Source organism: Pelophylax lessonae (genome assembly GCF_965119305.1).
Source record: "Pelophylax lessonae genome assembly, chromosome: 1".
Taxonomy (NCBI): domain Eukaryota; kingdom Metazoa; phylum Chordata; class Amphibia; order Anura; family Ranidae; genus Pelophylax; species Pelophylax lessonae.
In genome coordinates, this window is record NC_138768.1 from 71,266,934 (window position 1) to 71,291,210 (window position 24,277).

Sequence of the window (24,277 nt, forward strand, 5' to 3'; positions counted from 1 at the left end):
TTAATAGCAACTATATAGAAATGTACTTACAAAGACAAGCCATATATTGGGCATTTGAACAGCGCGCAGGATGGCCTCTGTGTCTGGGCCTCGGGAGGATGTGACCAGTGAATGCTGGCACTTGCTAGAACAGCGGGGCGCTTATAACGGCCTTCACTGACATCACTTCCTGATGCAGGGAGATGCGTTTGGGGAGAATGCACTCCCTCTTCAAGCCTGCTGTCAGCTGACGTCACAGAGCCGGTTCAGGCTGGGGAAAGATTGTGACCATATGGTCGGGATCCACCCAGGAGTCTGGACTGGCACATGGCTCAGCCTCTCAGGTGTGCTGCTGGGAGACTGAGCCAGCCGCTCCTGCCCCTCCACAGCCCAGCGCTCGAGGAGCAGAGCAGAGAGTGGCGACTGACAGTCACCGCTCTCTGCTCAGAACAGCAGTGATCAGCAGTGTTCGATCGTACATGCTTAAGGGCCATACACACTATAAGATTTTCTGAAGACTTTTTTTCCTTCAGATTTACCTTTTCTATGTAGTGCAAGGGCTTGCCAGATTGCATACAAATTGAAAGTGTTTAGGTTTGACCCCATATTATATGGTTTTGGTAAGTCTAAAGGAAAAAGTCTTTAGAAAATCTTATAGAGTGTATGGCCCATTCGCCTTGGAGCCGACGGAAGAAGATGCAGCATCAGATCAATGCTGCATCCACCTAGGTGAATATTATTTAAAAAAAAAAAAAAAAGTCACTGCAATGGAGGAGTTTTCTTTTCCCTGGAGTTCAGCTTTAAAGTGACAGAGTCTCTTTTAAAACTTTTGAGTGCGCATTATGTTTAGGGCTGAGGGTGCTTACCTACTTTTCCCTACCACTTTTGGGAAACCCAAATCTACATGGTTATAGCATGAAAAAACTGACAATCTACCATAAAGGTGGCCATAGATGGATCAGAATTCAGCTAGGTCAACACGGACTGACTGAATTTTCATCAACGTGCGACCACCGCCACTCAACAGAAGTTGATCTATCGAACGAGTTCTGTTGAACGGACCTTTTGGAAAAAGCCACTCGATCAGCTTCTGTATCCAATGGCTGCAGTGCTGATCTGTGTATTCTTACAGTGTAGGAGTCCCTCTATTATCAGAATTCAGTATTGCAGCAGGGAGGATTCCCCAGTCCACCCCTATTGTATGGATGGGGTAATCGCTTCAGTTTCATCTTTCAACCCACTGGCTGAACTAAAAAACTGAGCAATGTATTGCCAGCTTTAGTTTATGGTCAGTTCTGGATTTTTTTTCTGATAGTGATAGTTTTTGTAAAAAAAAAAACAAAAAACTTCTAAATAGTGAGAAAATAATTGCATGAATGGTTAAAGCCAACCAACTGTTGCAAATACAGCCGCCAGTTCCCCAAATTGTATTTAAAAATGGCGCCCAAGTTTCCTTCAAAGCTGGAAATGCTCCACCATTTTCTGAGCTTCTTTAGAATCACTTTTGGCATGTTATCCAGTGTAATGAAAGGATTTATCTCCGTGTTTTACTAAGGGTGAATGACTCTGCATGTAGCTGATGAAATCTCACAAATGCTGTACGTAACAGCGACCTTTGTATATGAGGAAATCCCTTGTCCTGAACTTTTATTCCCTCTCCCTTGTTTTCTCTGTACTGCAGTTTCCAGCTTATAAAGAATAAAAATGAACATGCTAAGTGCTGCAGGAGACAACTTCTTATGTTATCTCCTACAGTACTATTGACTCTTCCGTGTGTTGGCAGCTTCAAGGCTAAATCCACTTTAGGGGGAAAAAATAGTAAATGCTCCCATATTTACAGAAAAATGTACATTTCTAGTGTTTTTTTTTTTTTATTTTTATTTTTTGCAAAAAAGCTTCCAAAGCATTGCAACTGCAAACAGTGGACTTTTTGATCCTGATGTTCTCTGTCTCCCCCTCCTGTCCATGTCCCCCCTGCAATTGGGAATTTTGCAGAGAAGTGTTGGCAGCTCTGCATATGCTCAGTTTTCAGCGTATTTCTATGCCTAGCATTTCCTCCCTATCGCATCTGAGCAACCCATGTGACTATAGAGTCTCACATGTGGGCATATACACAGTAGTAAATGAAAGCCCACTCCCTCCCTCCTACTTTATGCCCATTAACCAGCTAAATACAGTGGGGGCGGGATATTGCATGTAGATTGATGGAGGCTTCACCTCCCTGTTCTAAGAGACAGGCTGGAGGGGTGTGACACAGCCAGTGACTGGCAGAAATCCGCACACACCATGTTATTGCCAAAAATAATAAACACCTAATTTCAAATATATACAGCGCCTTGAAAAAGTATTCATACCCCTTGATATTTTCCACATTTTGTCATGTTACAACCAAAAACGTAAACTTATGTTTTTGGGATTTTATGTGATAGACCAAAACAAAGTGGCACATAATTGTGAAGTTGAAGGAAAATGATAACGGAATTTTTGTAAAATCTTACCTGTAAAATTCCTTTCTCTGAGTCCTCCGACAGTCGCCGCCTCTTCATATTCGTCACATATGGGGTATTAGACTTTGCTCCGAAGGAGTAGCTAGGCAACAGAATATGTTAATATTAAAGCTTTTAACATATCCCACCCTCAAGGGGTGGTCCCCTCAGTCAATACCCTCCTACTTCCTGCAACCATATCTCAGTTTCAGTGGAATAGCAGTAGAGTATACAACCAAACCCCAAAAGAGGGGCGGGGGCGGCGACTGTCGGAGGACTCAGAGAAAGGAATTTTACAGGTAAGATTTTACATAAATTCAGTTTTCTCTTACGTCCTCCGACAGTCGCCGCCTCTTCATATTCGTCACATATGGGGACGTCCCAAAGCAGTGCAAACATGAGGGGTGGGAAACGCATCCGCGCCGAAAGGCAACGCAGTCTCCGCATCAAAGAAAGGAACCTTACCAAAGGAAGGAAACCAGCTGGGCTACAGGAAAAACAAGTGCTCAACAGGAGCAACAACCCAGGAAAAGACAAATAACCAGGGGATAAAAAACTTATCCCAACAGCCAGAGGTCCCCAACAAGGGACCCTAGGGAATTGCCGCACTAAGAACCTTGCGGCCAAAGGAAGCATCCGCCGATGCCTGAACATCTACTTTGTAGAATTTTGTGAAAGTGTGCACGGTCGACCAGGTCGCCGCCTTACACACCTGGGCTACAGAAGCCCCATGACGACAGGCCCAAGACGTACTCAGAGATCTAGTAGAGTGCGCCTTCACAGGCACAGGGGGAACCTTCCCCTGCAAAGCATAGGCCTGTTCAATGGTCTGCCTGATCCATTTGGCGATGGTAGAGGCCGACGCCGCCATGCCCTTCCGAGGACCCTCTGGAAGAACAAACAAGGAGTCCGTCTTTCGAAAAGACTCAGTCGATTTAAGGTAAACCCTTATCGCCCGAACAACATCCAAAGAATGTAATCTCACCTCCTTTGGATGTTTAGGCTTCGCGCACAGCGAAGGCAAGACAATATCCTCATTAAGATGGAATTCCGAAACTCGCTTCGGAAGAAAAGAAGGATTAGGTCGCAAGACCACCTTATACAAATGAACAACCAGATACGGAGACTTGCAGGACAAAGCCGCCAGCTCCGACACTCTGCGAGCCGAAGTGATCGCAACCAAAAAGGCGACCTTTTTGGACAACATAGACAACGAGATCTCCCGGATCTGTTCAAAAGGAGCACGTTGTAACACAGAACGAGATTCAAGTCCCAAGGGGGCAGAGGATCCCTCCTAGGAGGAACCAGATGCCGCACTCCCTGAACAAAAGTGCCAACCAAGGAGTTGGAAGCCACGGGACGTTGAAACAGAACGGCCAGCGCAGACACCTGACCCTTTATCGTAGCCAGCGCCAAACGCTGATCGACACCCGTTTGAAGGAAGGACAGCACTCAGGAAACCGAGTACGTGCGGGGTGAAAACCCCCTGGACTCACACCAGGCAAAATAGGCCTTCCAAGTACGGTAATCGAGAGAGAAACTCGATCTTGTAACCAGATCGAACGATCTCCTGAACCCATCTGTCCCGCACGCGGGCCAACCAGGGCTGAAGAAAACCGAGCAAGCGTCCCCCCACCCCAAAACTGGGTGAGGGCGCCCCTTCAGGCCGCACTGTTATGGGCTGCGGATCCGGATTGACCGGACTTCTGTTTTCCAGACCAGGGCTTCTTCTGAGAGCCTTGACCTTTGAACGGTTTGCCCTTGTAGTGCGACCGAAAGGACCCCTGAGGGGGCCGAAAATTAGCATGCTTCTTCCCAGAAGCCCCCTTAGCCTTGGGGAAATGGGGCAAGAGAGTGCTCTTACCTCCGGTGATCCCCTTAATCAACACATCCAAGGACTCCCCAAAAAGGCGAGACCCATCATAAGGCAGATTGGCTAAGGTCTTACGTGAAGACTGGTCCACCGACCAACATTTCAACCAAACCAGGCGGCGAGACAACACCGCCACGCTGTGCACACGTGCAGCCAACGGGACTAGGTCCAAGTCCGCATCACACAGATACATGACACCCTGGTGGATTTGATCCACCATATCCAGGGTCGCCGGCGAGGCCGAATCGGCCACTAGGACGCGCCTAAGCATCTGCGTCCAACTTGCGACCGCCTGGGCCGCCATGAGAGAGGCAAACAGAGCCTTAAGCATAGAACCCGTAACAGAATAAGTATGACGGGCAAGAGACTCCAATCTCCTATCCGTGGCATCACGGAACACAGGGGAATCCTCTGCAGGAATCGCAGTGGATTTGTTTAAAACCGCAATTGCGTGATCCACTGGGGGTGGCACACACCACCTCTCATCAGTGGAAGGCGAGAAAGGATAACGCAACTTGAACCTACTTGGTACAGCAAAAGGTTTGCGTAGATTGCGCCATTGTTCCTTAACAGCGCGCTGAAAATCATCATTGCAGGGAAAAACCTGCGGCGTCCTGCGTTTTCTCTGCGTCCCATAAGCCGCCAAGGCAGCGGGGGGACACACTTCATCCTGCAAACGCAGCGTTTGTTTTATGGAAGCAATTAATTCATCCATGATTGCAAGCTCTTCAGGCGAGCCAGGGGGAGAATTATCAACCCCTTCAACTTCAGCCTCCACCTCGGACCCCAATAGATCCAGGGAGGAGCGGGACCCCGATAAGGAGGCCCCCGCCATAACAGCTCCATCACCTTCACCCTCAGAATCAGAGGAAAGAGAAACTCTGGGTCTTTTAGTAGATTGAGCAGCCACCAGCATCTGCACCTGAGCAGCAAGGCCAGCCACAATAGTGGCTAAATCCCCCCCTGGGGGGGAAACAGCGGTCCCCTGGCTTTCCACCAAGGCGGTAGGAAATTTGCCCTCCTGAGAATCCATTGCCCCTATTACAAATGCCGGATAATAAAGGGTTAACTGCCCCTTTAACAAGCGCGGCGAGCGCAGCCCACCGCACCACACACAAGCACAATGAGACCCCCACAGGGCCAATAAAACTGACACAGGCAATGGATAAGAAGGATATAACCTGAGGAGACCCTCGCCGCTGCTGCTGCCTCGATTGGTGTTCCTGGAGAAGAGGAAGTGATGCTGCCAGGGCGCTCTATGAAAGCCTATGGGAGGCTACAAGAAAATGGCCGCCATGCATGTAGAACATGCGGCCGGAGCGAGTGTAGGCAAAATGGCGCCGTTTGGCGCCGAAACCGCCGCTCCACAGTACAGTAATGCACACATGTCATCCATGTATAAAAAAACATGTCAGATCGCCGCAGCGATCGCTGTATAGTGCCCAAACATGCCCAAAACATGCCCCACAGCACACAGCTTCTCACACTGACAAGGCTGACACACACAGTGTCACACAGCTTCCCCCCCCCCCCCCCCCCCTTTGCAGCCCACAGCATGCAGCCGAGTGATAGGGAGACAAACAGTGTGAACAGAGGCAGGTTACACAGTCCCAGACTGACACCCCCCCAGACAGACAGGTCCCCACATAGATACACTTACCTCACGTGGGGGACCCGCACAGGCGAACAAGCCGCTGCACATGAGGCAGGGAGAGTCGCATACAAGACGCACAGAATGGGGGTTAAGAAACCGCACAGCGTCCAGTGAGGTAGCCACCTCACCAATCATCCCTGCACCGAACAGGGATGGGTCGTTCACTGTGCCAGGAGCGTTACCTGGCTGAACGCTCGATGGCAGGCTGGGAAGCCACTGACCCACGACCTGCGACCAGGGGGATCAGCCCGAGACCCAGCCCGCATGATCCTCTTCATCCGAAGAACTAACTAACGCTGACAAAAAGAACAGCTAAGTAAAGGTAAGAGAGAAAACTCAAACAAAAAATCAAAAAAGAAGAAAGAGTCTGGGGCACAAAGCCCCAGCACAGAGAGAGCCAGCCACTCCTGACAAGCTAGACATTGAAACTGAGATATGTTTGCAGGAAGTAGGAGGGTATTGACTGAGGGGACCACCCCTTGAGGGTGGGATATGTTAAAATCTTTAATGTTAACATATTCTGTTGCCTAGCTACTCCTTCGGAGCAAAGTCTAATACCCCATATGTGACGAATATGAAGAGGCGGCGACTGTCGGAGGACGTAAGAGAAAAATGGTTTTCAAAATGTATTACAAATATCGGAAAAGTGTGGCGTGTATTTTTATTTAGCCTCCTTTACTCTGATACCCCTAACAAAAATCTAGTGGAATCAATTGCCTTCAGAAGTCACCTAGTTAGTAAATAGAGTCCACCTGTATGTAATTTAATCTCAGTAAAAATTCAGCTGTTCTGTGAAGCCCTCAGAGGTTTGTTATAGAACCTTAGTGAACAAACTGCACCTTAAAGGCCAAGAAACACACCAGACCGGTCAGGGGATAAAGTTGTGGAGAAGTTTAAAGCTTAGGTTATAAAAGAAAATATCTCAAGCTTTGATAATTTTACGGTGCACTGTTCAAGCCATCATCCGAAAATGGAAGAGTATGGCACAACTGCATACCTACCAAGCCCAAGCCATGGCCGTCCACCTAAACTGACAGGCCGGGCAAGGAAAACATTAATCATAGAAGCACCCAAGAGGCCCATGGTAACTGGAAGAGCTGCAGAAATCCACAGCTCAGGTGGGAGAATCTGTCCACAGGACAACTATTAGTCATGCACTCCACAAATCTGGCCTTTATGGAGGCCTTATGGCAAGAAGAAAGCCATTGTTGAAAGAAAGCCTCTTCCTGATGGTCAATCTCAGAACTTCCTGTCTATATGTAGTCCTTATGCATCTTCTGCTTCTGTTTCACAACTTGTTTTGTGTTTCTATCAGAGGGGTGTCCAGCAACGACTTCACCAGCTTGGAAAATCTGTGTAAAAAGATTATGAAGGAGAAGCAGCAGTTTGAGAGGTTGGAGATCTCCAAAGAAACTCTTCTGGAGATGTTTAAGGTAATACTGGAGTTCTTGGGGAAATCCTGTATCATCATGTTTTAAAGGAAAATTTAAGAAAACAAAATACCAATCATGTCATACTTACCTGCTCTGTGTAATGGTTTTGCACAGAGCAGCCCCATTCCACTTCTTTTTGGGTTCCCCTACCAGCGGTCCTGGCTCCCCCCCCCCCCCCCCCCCCGCTGATTGCTCCCCCAATACCAAGCCTCTTACTATGGGGGCACTCGAGCAGGCTCGCTCCCTCCTGAGCCGTGCTCTGTGTCTATTCCCACATGGCGCGTGGCTCGGCCCTGGACCCCCCCTCCCCCCACTCTCTCCTCATTGGCTCACTGGCTGTAATTGACAGCAGCAGGAGCCAATGACTTCCACTGCTGTGGGAGTCAATGTGGAGAGAGAGACGCTGGAGATCCGCTGCTGTCGTGCACATCGCTGGATCAAAATGGGGCTCAAGTAGGTATAAGGGGGGTCGGGGGGGGTTAGCTGCACCCAGAAGGTTTTTCTTTTCCTGAATGCATAAAGCGTAGGGTAGGGTTATACCTCACGGTAGCATGTGTTGTGTTAAGGCGGCCCTTTTATTTGACTGAGCTGCCCAATGCACCAGAGCAGACCGGAAAACATACTTGCAGTATTTGTTCTGACGCACAGCATCACAGTGTATGGTAAGGTGTACTTGTGTGCTTTGGTATCCTGCATTGTGGGTCCATTGGGGTACCAATTCAAAACTCATGGCTCCACAGTGCAGCAAGGTGTCAGGTGCGTCACCGCAAGGCATAGTTAAGAAGCCAGCCTAATAAAGTGATGCAATTTGCTTCAACTCGGTAAAAAAAAAATCCTTTCTGATTCTCCAAGGTAGTAAGATATCCCGTAAATCAATATTACATAGAAAAATAATTTCCTCTGTTAAAATGGAACTTTAAAGGCTCAAAGAGTAAGCATGTATTTGCTTTGAGCCTTTAAAGTCCCATTTTAATGGAGGAAATCATTTTTCTATATAATCAAATGGGATGGGGCCATACACAGCAGATAAGATCTACCAATTTTTTATAAATATTCTACAATATTATATCCTTTTATATTTTGTGCATTCAGAAATTCGGTGCATTCGAAACATTGATGCCCTTAGATCAATATGCTGGAAACAGAACTATATATTATCAGAAGGACAGTAACGGAGGGTTCTGTGTTTTCCTCAGTAAAGTTTTTATTTGAAGTGGAACTTTATTCAGAAAATGAAGTCCTGCTAGATCATGTCAAGTTGACCCCTGCGATGTAAAACATTAAAAATAAGTGTCTATACTGATAATCCAGTAGTAGTACGGTTTTAAGATTTACTGCTGTTCAGGGACTGCGGATTTCAGCAAAATGGCAGCCTCCAGCAGGAAGAGACAGGAACAATGCTGGAGGCAATTTACAGTACACACTAATGTTGGTAGCATGTTGATAGCATAATTATTAATGGGGAATGGATGTTCCTTGCTAAAGAACATTGTTTTTTATCAAGTTGTTATGGGTAGAGTTCTGCTTTAAGCTGTCCATAGACAGGAGAGTCAGTTTGATGTCTATGGCAACATTGAGACACTGCTGGCCGACTGCTCTGATTGATCAGAAAGGAGTGAAAAGCTCATTTTATTACTAATACTCCCTCTTCCATATATATGGTTCTAGAAGTGGCCTATCGGCGCCTTTTACCTCCCCTGCATAGTCCTCAAAGTCACATCTATCAACTTTTAATATAATAAAATAATAATAATAGTAATAACGTCCATTTTGAAAAACCTTTTTTTCTTTGCTTTTAGTACAACAAGTTCAAGTGCAGAATCTTAAATGAGAAAGTGGACACTCCAACCACCACAGTATACAGGTACGCAGTTGTTGTTATGTTGATCTTGTTGGTTGATACCTCATAAAAGTGGTTGTATCCCCCCAAAAAAAAAAAAAAATCCTGCAGGACAATGGCATCGCATACTAGCACATTATGAAATACTTACCTTAGAACGAAGCCCCCACACAGTCGCCCGGACACCGCTGAGGGAGCTGACATCTTCCCTCGGTGTCTCTTCCGGGTTCAGTGGCTCCGGCTCTGTGAGTGGCCAGAGCTGCGATGACGTCACTCCCACGCTTGTGCGCGGGAGTTCACTTACCGGCAAGGAGCTCTGAAGGTCCGGCGAGAGCGCATGCGCCGCTGCTGTCAGCGGCTGCATGCAGGGTGAATATCTCCTTAATCGTGCAGATTTAGGAGATATTAATTTTACCTACAGGGAAGCCTTATTATAGGCCTTATTATAGGCTTACCTGTAGATAAAAATTAAAAAGCGGAGTATACTACTTCTTTAAGGTAACAGAAAACCGCTAAACCAGCAAATCCGTCTTCTTAAAGGGGCAATAAACCCAAAAACAAAAATGTCATTTATTGCAGCTTACCAATCTTGAAATGTGATGTCTGTTTTTCTTTTTTTATGCTTTTCTTTCTTTTATTTTCACCTTGTCATCCAGCCAGTGAAATACTTCCTGTGTAGGTTACAATTTTAATACATTTTTGGTTTTGGGTTTAATAATGCTTTAACCCAACACCAAAGCGCAAAAGCTTTATTCTTTTATAGCTAGAGAAGGAGGTGAGCTAGCCCCGGTGTGACATAATCCTAAATATGTGAACAAAAAAAGGGTATGGGTGCAACACACTGTTGTCCCAAAAGAATTGCGGACTTTAGAGGCACATTATGGATAGGCAGAACAGTTTAGTTAAAACATCAACATTTTATTGAAAATATTTTTAAAAAAAAAAGCCAAAAATCATATATATATATATACCTAAAACAGTACATTAAAAACAAAGCCAATAATGGAGAAAAGGACTCCATGTAATTTATAGTGGGTATACAAACATTGCACACTATTTGTTTAAAGAGGTAGGTGTATTTAACTTGTCTGGAAGGTCGACGCGTTTCGCATTGCACTTCTTCAGGACCACAGACGATTACGTTAAATATTCTCTCCTATAGCGCAAAAAAAATGTGTCATCCACGCCAAATTATTAGCCAGTGAGGGGCAAAAGAGACCCACCTATCAATCTAGTTAGTCTAGAGTAGATAGGTGAACGGCAGGTGGCATACACACCACAAAGTGAGCGATCCGAGTCTAGCTTGTGGGTTGTAACCTAAGAGATCACAGCCCAAAAAAAGAGGGGAGATTATATCCTCTGATACACCAGGGAGCGGGTAGCTCTAATATCCTGAAAATGGGGATACCAAATGGCCTTCCATATGTGATAGACTACCCAGGTGACAAACGGTCAAGAGGGAAAAGAACCGCTCAAGTGAGGGGATAGTTCCAAACACATCCAACCCAGGTGCAGGCACGGATCCGCAGTCCTGATAGCAGCAAATGGAAGAGCACAAAAAGCCGCACAACTGGTTGAAGATGCAAAAAGTTAAAATCCAAATTTATTTTGCAGGCAAAAAGATAAAATCATCCAAGATGAAACCAAAACAGTCGGAGACATGGGGGGGAAAAGGGGAGCACGGCGGTTGACGCGTTTCACGGAGTCTTCTGCTTAGTCCCTTGTAGTGTGCCCGCAGCCCTGCATAATGGCAGGTAGTGAAGCTGTTTCACTTACCTGTTCCAGAGGCGCCTTCATTTTAAAAATGGCGGCGCCCGGCGCTGACACGTCATTGCGCACGCGCCGCCACCGCTCGTATAATTTCGGCTATTCCCGGCCTCTCCCGAGCGGCGGCGGCGCGTGCGTGGTGACATGTATGCGACGGGCGGCGCCATTTTTAAAGCTTAAACCCGTCGGAGCGGTATCGTTCAATTTTCTTTATTGCTATCGATCACGGGACTATCGTGATACATATCGGTATCGTTTTATCGCCCAGCCCTAATACCCACTATAAATTACATGGAGTCCTTTTCTCCATTATTGGCTTTGTTTTTAATGTACTGTTTTAGGTATATATATATATGATTTTTGGCTTTTTTTTTTTTAAATATTTTCAATAAAATGTTGATGTTTTAACGAAACTGTCCTGCCTATCCATAATGTGCCTCTAAAGTCCGCAATTCTTTTGGGACAACAGTGTGTTGCACCCATCCTCCTTTTTTGTTTATTCTTTTACAATCGTATATACTGTATGTACACAAACCTTGTTGTAAAAAAAATGATCTCTTACAGTTTTATTTTGTCCTCAGATGTGGCCCCTTAATCGATCTTTGCAGAGGACCCCATGTGAGGCATACTGGAAAGATTAAAGCTTTCAAGATACACAAGGTACCAGACATTTAAAATTTGTACTGGAAGCACAGCCTTAGCTACAGACTTTAGTTACTCCGATTTATTTTATATTAGATTATATACAACTTTAGGAGGGCAAGCTGCTTGGCATAGTACCCAGAAGGTAGTAGTGATTACTACAGCAGTGGTGCCTACTACTGTGATTTCCAGCTTCCACAGGGATCGGCCAGGTATGGCACATATATACTACTGTGGTTCAAGTTTATTTTTTTTTTTTTTTGCTTTCTGTGTCCCATTGGAGAAGAGATTTCTCTTATCTCATTGTCCCCTATCCAAAACAGAAAGTGAGTGGGAATCATCAAAGTGAAGAAATCGCTGGTTATCACCAGAACTATTGTCCTCATTAGAAGATTTTCTCTCTCTTACTATTGTGGAGACAATCCAAAACGCTTTTACTCTCGATGATAATGTTAAACAGGACCAACGGGGGAAGGGGCTTCATACCCAGGCTACTTTTTGTTTTTTTGGCAGTGCATTACTTTGACAATTACGCAATCATGCAATGCGGTACTCAAATTAAATTTATATATTTTTTTTTTCCCACAATAGAGCTTTCTTTTGGTGGTATTTGATCACCACTGGGTTTTTTTTTTTTTTTTGCGCTATAAACAAAAAAGACCAATAATTTTGGAAAAAAAAAAAGAGGTGGAGAGGTGGTCAGGTGACGTCACAATCTACACCTTTGCCAATCAGATTAAGCCTTATATTCATTCATAAAAATAAAACGTTTCCGGTGATTGGCTAAGCAGCGCTCAGCCCGACTCAGTTTTGTTCTGGGAACGGGATGAGAAGTCCTTGTACCGATGGTGGAGCTCAATGCTGTGTATTGTACGTGTGTGTAGATGATGCTACATACAGTTTATACAATTAAGGAAGGAAATTATTTGATTGAACCAGCACGGTCCAAATTAACTATTTAACCACTTCAGCTCCGGAAGGTTTTACCCCTTTAATGACCAGGCCATTTTTAGCTATTCGGCACTGCGTTGCTTTAACTAACAAATGCGTAATCGTGCGACACTGTACCCAAATACAATTGATGTCCTTTTTTACCCACAAATAGAGCTTTCTTTTGGTGGTATTTGATCCCCTCTGCGATTTTTTTAGATTTTGCACTATAAACTATTTGAAAAAAAAAAAACAGTCTTTTACTTTTTGCTATAAAACATTCCCAATAAAGACAATTTTAAAAATCTAATTTTTTTTTATCAGTTTAGGCCAATTTGTATTCTGCTACATACTTTTGATAAAAACAAAATTCCAAAAAACCTATATTAATTGGTTTGCGCAAAAGTTATAGCGTTTACAAACTATGGGATAGATTTTTTGGACTTTTTATTTTTTTGTTGTTTTTTATTAGTAATGGCAGCGATCAGCGATTTTTAGCAGGATTGCCACATTGCGGTGGACAAATCTGTCACTAAGTGACACTTTTTGGGGACCAGTGACACCGATACAGTGATCAGTGCTAAATAATATGCACTGTTACTGTACAAATGACACTGGCAGGGAAGGGGTTAATACTGGGGGTGATCAAGGGGTTAAGTGTGCTCATAAATTGTGCTTACTAACTGTGGGGGGATCTGTGAGAAGCACACAGAGATCAGTGTTTCAGCTTAGCTGAGATCGATGATCTCACTGTGCCTGTCTGACAGAAGAGTCGTCTGCTTTATTTACAGGCAGGCGGCTCACCTTTCAGTTTCCCTGAAGATTGCGGGAGGCCGGCGGCGATCAAGCCCGCTTCTCCCGCGGTCTGGCTCCCGCTGTGTCCAGTCACCAGACCACATGCACATAATCACGTAGATCTATGTGATTATGCGCAGCCAAGCCGCCCTGCCACAGGGTGTGGGGAATCTGCGTTAGGCGGTCTGCAAGTGGTTAAAGTTAAATGAAACCGGAAGTTGGGCTTCAAGCTTTGTAAGTGAATTAGAGGCTAATTGGTTTCCATGCACAGCTGCTCCAGTTTAGCTAAATTCCTCTTTTTGTCTTTTAGTTTTATTTGTTACTCATTAACTTGAAACTGAAAAAAAATAAATAATTGAAAAAGAATGAAAAGGTTGCTATTGCTGACCCTCCTTTTTTAAAAATGTTAGGAGCGCTGTCACTTTTCCCATTCAGACATGTACTGTATGCTTACCCAGTCATGCTCTCCTCCCGCCTCTCTGCTGCAGGATCCCTGCCTGTCTAAGCTACGGTGTGGACTGATGTCAGAGCTTAGACAGGGTTATGATGTCATGCTAACCCTCCACATGACCGTGTTCGGGCCTACTGCTTAGTCACATAGGGAGGTCATGTCCTCCTCCTACCCAGAAGCTCCACTTCATTGGCAAAGGGCCCTGGCAGTGTTGGGAGCCAGTGAGAGAGCATAGCTGGGTAGGTGAAACACCTGAAGGGGACTTTGTGTGTGTAGACATTGTCACTGTACCCTGAATGTACTGAATTGAAAGCCTTCACAAATTGGAACGTAGGTTATGCACTCATTAAAGCGGAGTTCCACCCACAGGTGGAACTGCTGCTAATTTGCTTCCCCCCCCCCCTCCGGTGCCACATTTAGCACCTTTCAGGGGGGAGGGGGGAACGGGTACCCCACTGCCTCAGAAGTTTGGCCCCCTCCTCCTTCCCCCCGCCGTCGAGCCAATCCGAATGCACAGCACGCTTTGAGCATGCGCAGTAGGGTACCGCCCGTGAAGCCGCAAGGCTTCACTGCTGGGTTCCCCTACTGGCAATGGAAACATCGGCTGCAGTGCTGACATCGCTGGACTCCAGGACAGGTATGTTTCCTAATATTAAAAGTCAGAAGCTACATTATGGGGGGGGGGGGGGGGGACTCTGCTTTAAGTATGTAAGATTAATTATTGAGCACTAATTAAGACTGTTAAATGCGTTTTTATATCTTGCTTGTATTATGTTGTATTTATTATCCTTGTATTGTTTGTAGAACTCTTCCACTTACTGGGAGGGGAAGGCTGATATGGAAACCCTGCAGAGAATTTATGGAATTTCATTCCCCGACCCAAAAATGCTAAAAGAATGGGAGAAGTTCCAGGAGGAGGCCAAGAACAGAGACCACCGGAAGATTGGCAGGGTAGGTTCTGAAATGGAAAGTCCGGCCTAGGATATGAGAAGACTTACCTGGGGAAATAGTGCTTCTAGTGTTCCTTTCCCTGCTCTGTGATATGAGCCGAGTGTTCAAACTGAGAAAGGAATACATGAAGCTGTTCAATTTGTTTAGTAATAATGTAAGACCATAGAAAATTCCCCGTTGGGTGGGATTTTGTAGGCACTAAATATCTCATAACATTGTTTTAGTAAAAGACAATTTATGTTACCACAATAGAACCATTGTGGAAAAATGTACATGGAATGCAAATCTCCAATGATACCAATGTATAGAGTATAGAAAGACTGACATCTTCCACCCCATGCCTTTTGGGGCCCTTTGCTTCTTGAAAATGTACACATAAACTACTAAAGTGGACATAGATCTTTTCAGAACGTGCCCGTACAGGACCTGTCTGACAGGCCTCAGTGGACTTGGACTGCATCAGTCTGGTGGAGAATTTCCACCATTACGGTCCATTCCACAGAGCTATGCACATTATATATATATATATATATATATATATATATATGTTGTGTATGTATATGTGTATATATATATATATATATATATATAATATTATGTGTGTGTATGTATGTGTATATATATATATATATATATATATATACACACCAAATGTACCGTTAGGCAAATTGGCAGAGCTCCTGAGATTATGTTTTTAATTGTGACATGGAAATGCGCTACACATCATTGTAATATGGAAGGTTATGCCTACCACACCCCTGAAGAAGGAGCTGTGAAAGCCCCGAAATGCGTTGAATGGAGGACGTCAGTCTTTATATATTGTAAACATTGGTGTTATTGGAGATTTGCATTCCATGTACATTTTTCTACAATGGTTATTTTGTGGTAACATAAATAAATTGTCTTTTACTAAAACAATGTTATGAGATATTCAGTGCCTGAAAAATACCACCCAATGGGGAATTCTCCATGGTCTATAGATTTAGGGATGTGGCACATGTAAGGAGGTCCATCACCAAGTTTTCCTAACAAGTAATAAAGTAAGGCAAGGCCCCGTACACACAAACTGAATATCAGCCGAAACCAGCCGACAGCTGCTTGTCCGACAGAAGCTGATCATCCTGGTAAAACCAGTAGCTGGTCGTCATCCGATCAGCGCCTGCAGCCAATGGCTGTGAGCGCTGACCGGTGAGTTCTGTTGGCGAGGGGGTGGTTATGGGGCGGTCCCAGGTGGGCAGTCCCCCTGTCAGAACAGCACAGCCGTGAAATTGCTGTACTAACATTGCATAGTTAGCATGGCAACCTCTCAGGGTTTTTTTGTTCAGCCCTCTAGGTTGAATGAAATAAAACTTAACCTGTGTTCCAGGCTTAAGTACATCTCTATTCTCCCATCCCCTAGACAAAAGCGAACAGTTGACCCCTTGCATAGGAAAATATTTTTTTTTTTTTTGCCCAGAGTTAAATTGCACTTTATGTTGAGCTGGGTGGTGTCGGCGGGGCCATCCAAAGACTGTAGGGGGCTTGTCAGCAGGAGGCAGAGCAATAGCAATACACTGGTCTTCCTCGTGATTAGCTGTGCAGGGAGGTGTGTCAGCACAAGTCTGATCATTGGAGGACAGGCAGGCAGAAAACTGACCGCTCTGGGATGTGCTCTCTTGCCTATCGCGGTCAGTTTGAGATAGGAAAGCAGAGGGACTTGCAGAATCACCAGGTATTTCACAGCAATGGAAGCAACACAAAGAGAACAGGATACTTTTTAAAACACATACATGGGACAGCAGGCACATATCCGGAATATGAAATGCTGGGTTTACATATTCTTTAATATTCCTGCATAAGCCAAATATGACTGGGTTGTCCTAAGGTACAGTCTGGGAACCGTGTAGTAAAACTGTCCATTCTATGAGAAGATACAATGAAATAAAAAATGTTTGTATAGTACAACAGATGCATATCAGAAATATGAAATGTTGGGGTAACATACACTTTAGGGGTTTATACATCAGCTTATCCTGCCACTTAGCAGGAGAACAGGCGGACTTTCATGGAGTTGGGGCTAACTGTGTATAACCAAATGCAGAACATCCAGACATATAACAAGTGAGACGGGGCATTCAGATTCTCTGGGGTACAATGGAATCGCATCCTCAATTACAGACTCTCCTAAATTACTGAGCAGCTTAGAACTTCCACTTGTGTTTCCTTGAATACAGGATCAGGAGCTGTTTTTCTTTCATGAGCTGAGTCCCGGAAGTTGTTTCTTCCTTCCCAAGGGAGCGTTCATCTATAACCAGCTGATTAACTTCATCAGGGTGAGTACTTCAAGAGCGCTCATCACCTCTGCCCATTCACAGCAGCCATATTGTATATTAATTCTATGTTTACAAGACCATAATTCTAATAACTGGTCGGCAGGCAATGAGGAGGCTAAACCTGAATCCAGAAATCTATTACTCCTTGTTTTATTGCTGGTATCCTTGGGATGCTCCATGGAGGGCCAGAAAGTCAATGTCTGTGAATAGTTTACAAGGATTGCCGATCAGTAGATATTTTTATACATTTCCTAAACTGCGCGCTCTGCTTAATCAACAAAGCATATCCAACTGGTCAGTTTCTTATCTGTTCTGAGAGAAGAAAGGGGGTAGGCGCCACTAAGTGCAGTATTAGAAGGAATGCGTTTATTACAAAGGATTAAAAACACTTCCAAATAAGTAAAGAATGGTAGGTATCGCTAGGAGTGGAGGTCTGTCACCTACGGCTGCATCCTGGACGACATGATCGCTCCAAGTCACTGGGCTGAAGGGCTGGTGTTCCTCCGTAGTGCTTCCGCGTTTGGCCAGCTTGCAACGCTGAAGTGGAAGTGATGTCACCGGCACGGGGCGGGGAGTCCTGGACACAGTTGCCTTGCCTTCCAGTCTCCACAGACTCTGTGTTCAGGACTCCCCGCCACGTACCGTTGACGTCACTTCCGTGTTCCAAGCTGGCCAAACGCGGAAGCACTACGAAGGAACACCAGCCCTTCAGCCCCAGTGATGTTGGAGCGATCAAGTCCTCCAGGATGCAGCAGTAGGAGATAGACCTCCACTCCTAGAGATGCTTACCATTCTTTAATTGTTTGTAAGTGTTTTTAATCCTTTGCAATAAACACATTCCTTAGGGGGGCGCCACTGAGTGCAGTATTATAAGGAATGTGTTTATTGCAAAGGATTAAAAACACTTACAAACAATTAAAGAATGGTAAGCATCTCTAGGAGTGGAGGTCTATCTCCTACTGCTGCATCCTGGAGGACTTGATCGCTCCAACATCACTGGGGCTGAAGGGCTGGTGTTCCTTCGTAGTGCTTCCGCGTTTGGCCAGCTTGGAACACGGAAGTGACGTCAACGGTACGTGGCGGGGAGTCCTGAACACAGAGTCTGTGGAGACTGGAAGGCAAGGCAACTGTGTCCAGGACTCCCCGCCCCGTGCCGGTGACATCACTTCCACTTCAGCGTTGCAAGCTGGCCAAACGCGGAAGCACTACGGAGGAACACCAGCCCTTCAGCCCCAGTGACTTGGAGCGATCATGTCGTCCAGGATGCAGCCGTAGGCGACAGACCTCCACTCCTAGCGATACCTACCATTCTTTACTTATTTGGAAGTGTTTTTAATCCTTTGCAATAAACACATTCCTTATAATACTGCACTCAGTGGCGCCCCCCTTTCTTCTCTCTTCTACATACACAGAGCATGTGCACACTCTGAGGATGGCAGTCCAATCACAGTGCAGCCAACTTCCTGCACAGACAGCAGACTCTATTTTCCAGCCCTTTAACAGTCGAGGTGACTCAAACATTGGAATGTTGGAGCACCAGACTCCCAACAATATCTGTTCTGACATTTTTTTTTCCCCTCAAATTTTCACATGATCACATTGAAATTGTTTATATCTCTTTAGAGTGTAGGGCTCAGCGTACGGGTACCATAAAGAACACCCATGAGCAGGCATTAAGAAGTTTAATGTACAGCTTTAATTTGTTCACCACCTGTGACCACACTGGGATGGATGAGCTCTCATGTCTAGTGTGGTCAGTTTGAGATAGGAAAGCAGAGGGACTGGCAGGATCGCCAGGTATTTCACACATGGGAGGCAATACAAAGAGAACCGGATACTTTTTAACACAAGTACATAGTACGGCAGACACCTATCAAGAATATGAGATGTCTGGGTAACATTTTCTTAAATTATCTTATATTATCGAATATTTTCTTTAATATTCTTGCATAAGCCCAAACATGACCGGGCTGTTTTAAGGTACTGTCTGGAACTGTTCAGTACAACTGTCCAATACTTTATTAGGAAATACAATGATTTTGTATGGTTTGTCAAAGGACACCTTGACTCACAAAATGTGTCCAGCCCAGAGTTGTATCTCAAGGCCTATTTTTACAGCAGACATTCATAGAATGACATTTGTTATTTTACAATGTACAAAGGGCCATAAGCAGAAATTCTATTGCAGTTAACACTGTGACTGATTTATTCAAGTATATCTAAAGTACATTTTTCGAAAATATTTGGATAGAGTAGGGGGAGAGTGAAAACGTCAGTCAGTTCTGTTTTTGCCATCTGTGTCTCATTAGGAACATTTCCCTTCACTTCCTGTCCTGTAGACTCAACATGAAGTTAGAGGATATCTTTCCAATGTGAGAAATGTCCCCTCTTAGCTTTCAAAGGAAGTCTATAGATGGTCACTTCTATGGGTTAGAAGGTTTCACTGTGCTGGAGTCTGGTTTTCCCACCAGGAATGCTATCTAAGTGGGGTGTTTGGCGTTAGGGTGATCGGCTTCTGATCAATAATAGTCTTTGTTTTGATCATATACTTTTATTATCAGGAAGAGTATAGGAAGAGAGGCTTCCAAGAGGTGGTCACCCCCAACGTCTATAACAGCAAGCTGTGGCAGACATCCGGACACTGGCAACATTACAGTGAAAACATGTTCTCATTTGAAGTGGAGAAGGAAATCTTTGCACTGAAGCCCATGAACTGCCCAGGACACTGGTACGACATTCATAGTTTCCAAATGTGACGTATATTTATGGTTTATCATGTATGTCTAGATATACTGCAGAAATCCAGCTAACATAAATAAAATTTTTGTTTATTAGAAAATTTTCTAAAAAAAAAAAGCCTTGGCTGCTATGTTTAATTTCAGTCCAGAACTGCCCCTGCAGTAATTAAATTCATCCACTAGATGTCACCAGTCTCCCATGCTGTGTGAAGATCAACATCAAACAACCCGCTTACTCTGAATCCAGGCTGTTATGGACCTCCCCAATAGGGATGCCCCATGATGGCAGCTTGGACTGCACTACTGTATGAAAGTGATTGTAAAGTTTTCTTTATGTTTTTTATTATAATAAAAAACTTGTCATACTCACCTGCTCTGTGTAATGGTTTTGCATAGAGCAGCCCCAATCCTCTTCTTATGGGGTTCCCCTTGGCGAGTGCCCCCACAGAAATCTTAATGCAGTTCTATACCCTGCTTTGTAATTTTTACCTACAGGTAAGCCTATATTAAGGCTTAGCTGTAGGTAAAATGAATATCTCCTAAATGTGCCTTGTTTTAGGAGATATTCACCCTGCATGGAGCCGCTGACGTCAGTGGCACTTGCGCTCTGAAGCTCCGGCATATTGTGCCAGAACTTCAGAGCTTCTTGCCGGATCCGAGTGCTCCCATGCGCATGTGCGGGAGTGACGTCATCGTGGCTCCGGCCACTCACAGTGCCGGAGCCCACAAACCTGGAAGAAACGCAGGGGGAACATGTCAGCCCCCTCAGCAGTGACCGGGCGCACCTGCAGGGGCTTCGTTCTAAGGTAAGTATTTCATAATGTGCTAGTATGCGATGCATAATAGCACATTATGTCACTGTCTTGCAGGGTTTTTTTTAAGGGCATACAACCGCTTTAAGGCCCCTTTCACGTGATCGGACCGATCGGGTCCGCCTGTCCATTTTTCAGGCGGACCCGACAAAGCCACCCATTGACCTCAATGGGGAGTCGGATGTCAGTGGACATGTGTCTGCTGACAACTGCCTGGCATCCGATCCGAAAGATCCGCTGAAAATAGACGTTGCCATCAGTCAAGCGGGTCAGATCGGATGGAAACGGACAGGCTGTCCATTTTCATCCAATCTCCCCATAGAGGAGAGCAGGACTCTGCACAGTGAGTGGAGACAGACCTGCTCAGCGGGAATCAACGTAGCGATCCCCGCTAAGCAATCGTAGTTTGTCAAAACTGATCCGCCCCGTGTGAGAGGGACCCATGGCTTTAGAAGAACTGTAAATAGCACCAAAGTGCCATCCATCAGCCATTCTTAGGTTGCTCCAGGATGCCAGATGTGAAGATTATTCAGGCAGTTGTAGCTCTTTATTAGAGCAAAAGAACTGAGCACCAGGACAGGTGAGTACACAAGGTCGTCTTCTGCAGCTGATGTGTGTTGTCATTTTCTATAACTCAAAAAGTGAAAGTCTTTTCACTTCCACCGGGTCCTCCATTTTCTATTATTACTTCCACCGGGTCCTCCATTTTCTATTATTACTTCTACCGGGTCCTCCATTTTCTATTATTACTTCCACCGGGTCCTCCATTATCAATTATTGCTTCCACCAGGTCCTCCATTATCCATTATTACTTCCACTGGGTCCTCCATTATCCATTATTACTTCTACTGGGTCCTCCATTATCCATTATTACTTCCACCGGGTCCTCCATTATCCATTATTACTTCCACTGGGTCCTCCATTATCCATTATTACTTCCACCGGGTCCTCCATTATCCATTATTACTTCCACCGGGTTCTCCATTATCCATTATTACTTCCACCGGGTCCTCCATTATCTATTATTACTTCCACCGGGTCCTCCATTATCTATTATTACTTCCACCGGGTCCTCCATTATCCATTATTACTTCCACCGGGTCCTCCATTATCCATTTTTTACTTCCACCGGGTCGGGTCCTCCATTATTACTTCCACCGGGTCCTCCATTATCCATTATTACTTCCACCGGGTCCTCCATTATCCATTATTACTTCCACCGGGTCCTCCATTATCCATTATTACTTCCACCGAGTCCTCCATTATCCATTATTACTTCCACAGGGGTCCTCCATTATTACTTCCACTGGGTCCTCCATTACCCATTATTACTTCCACTGGGTCCTCCATTATCCATTATTACTTCCACTAGGTCCTCCATTATCCATTATTACTTCCACTAGGTCCTCCATTATCCATTATTACTTCCACCGGGTCCTCCATTATCCATTATTACTTCCACCGGGTCCTCCATTATCCATTATTACTTCCACCGGGTCCTCCATTATCCATTATTACTTCCACCGGGTCCTCCATTATTACTTCCACCGGGTCCTCCATTATTACTTCTACTAGGTCCTCCATTATCCATTATTACTTCCCCCGGGTCCTCCATAATCCATTATTACTTCCACCAGGGTCCTCCATTATAAGGCAATGAGTGCAGGGGAGCAATTTGTTCCTGCAGCTGTCTGGGAAGAAGGCATAATGAAGTCGACTGAAGGTTTGGTATCACTTTAAATGACAGAAATCATTTGCTTAGGGTCACATAGAAAACTATAGATAATATTGTTTTTAAATTTAAAGGATAGGTTCACCTCTTTAAAAAAAAAAAATAAATAAGTAACAATAAATGGACATCTTTTTGCAGGTAAAAGTGCATTTGTTATTTTTTTACATTGCAGCATGTATTGAATTGCACGATCAGCAGATGCAGGTGCAATGGCTGGATCCTGCACACTCTCAACTACACTGTCTGACTTTACTTTCCTATATGGGCAGACTATTACTGAATTGCAGGAAGAATCAATGGACTATGAGAACTACAAGCTGTCAACCGCAGTGGCCGGCAGTACTTGTAGTACATTTATTTACAGAAATCTGTGAATGAATGACACGCCTGTGTGGGAGGAGCCCTGCACAGCCACGCTGCTTTTGTGACAGCGGGTGTGGGCAAAAGATGCCCACCAGCTGTCAAAGGGAGGGGGGGGGGGGGTTGGGGGGAGAGGAGGCAGGAACTAGAACATGTTACAGTACATATTCCACCCTAAATACGGGTGGAACATGTGACATGTTCCAAAGGGCTATTTGAAGCTGATCAGACATGGAGGCCTTAGACAACAATACCTAATGGGTTCTCGACACATAATGCATCTTTAATGAACTAAACTAACCTGTAATATTATGGTCATTATGGCATTCTTTTTACAGTTTGAAAAACCTGTTAAATATAAAATGGAATTCCTTTTCTATTATTTTTATCTCCAAAATTTGTGTCAAATTTTAGAGGTATGTTTTACAAAGGTTAGAACCACATGCAGTTTTAATTGCTCACTGTGCCCCTATTAGGAAGATTTTATCATTTCCTGTCCTAGAGTGTTGTGACGATGACAAGAAGTGAAGGAAAATTTCCCCAACAAAAGACTGCAGTAAAAACACTTTCTCTTAGAATAGGGGAAGGCTTGAACCATTATTGGCTGTCTGTGTTCTATTGGAGGTTTCCATCACTTCCTGTCTTGCCTGTAAAGTTATCCCCGGGACAGAAAGAAGAAATTGCATTAAAAATCTTACAGAGGTGCAAACACTTTCATACTGTATTCAAAACTAACAAATTTACTAGCTTTACACTACAATGCCTCCTTGGCATATTCATTTTAAGGCTCTGAGATTTACCAAACTATGTTAATGGTTTCAGGGCAGCTATAACATTTTTCTTTCCATTGGTGATTAGTGGCCATTGGGTTAGGATGACAAGAGAAACTCTATTCTATGTTTCAGTTTGATGTTTGACCACCGGCCTCGTTCGTGGAGGGAGCTACCACTAAGGATGGCAGATTTTGGAGTTCTTCACCGCAATGAACTGTCTGGTGCTCTCACAGGACTGACTCGAGTCAGGCGCTTCCAGCAAGACGATGCCCACATTTTCTGTGCCATGGAGCAGGTATGGCTTGGTTTCTACACAATTGTTCTCTGCACCCAATTTTAAAGGCACACCTCTCCAGTACCCATATTGGGATGCACATGGTCAGCAATGGTGGAAATCCGATAATTCTCAGTTGGTATTAAGGGAATAAATTAAAGCGGCCATGCATGGCTCAAATTTTGGCCTACTCCTGCAGAATTGCATAAAAATCAAACTATCTGGTTGACAAAAGTAGATTTCAAAATTTAGTGAGCCAGGTGGAAAATTATCAGCTGAGAAGTGACTGCACCCTGTCAAACGTTTGGGTGTTCATGCAGGCACGGGTTCTGCTACTGGCTAAATAGTGGCAGTGGAGATTCCGCCATCCATACTGTTAAAGTGAGTCCAAAGTCTAAAATTGTATTTTGTTTAAAAAATTACAGGCCAGTTTAGACTTACTTGCTCTGTGTAATGGAATTGCACTGAGCGGTCC

The 24,277-nt window shown here is 44.6% G+C and overlaps 1 protein-coding gene across 1 annotated transcript in view; it reads left to right on the forward strand.

The window, feature by feature from the left end:
- The window catches only part of TARS1 (threonyl-tRNA synthetase 1), a 108,244-nt gene that overhangs the window by 34,163 nt on the left and 49,804 nt on the right, over positions 1–24,277 (forward strand). Inside the window, exons 6-12 of the mRNA XM_082272481.1 lie at positions 7,308–7,425; positions 9,225–9,289; positions 11,614–11,692; positions 14,655–14,801; positions 17,015–17,113; positions 19,675–19,841; positions 23,661–23,823. Coding sequence (XP_082128607.1) covers positions 7,308–7,425; positions 9,225–9,289; positions 11,614–11,692; positions 14,655–14,801; positions 17,015–17,113; positions 19,675–19,841; positions 23,661–23,823 — 838 coding nt within the window. The remainder of the gene's footprint in view (positions 1–7,307; positions 7,426–9,224; positions 9,290–11,613; positions 11,693–14,654; positions 14,802–17,014; positions 17,114–19,674; positions 19,842–23,660; positions 23,824–24,277) is intronic.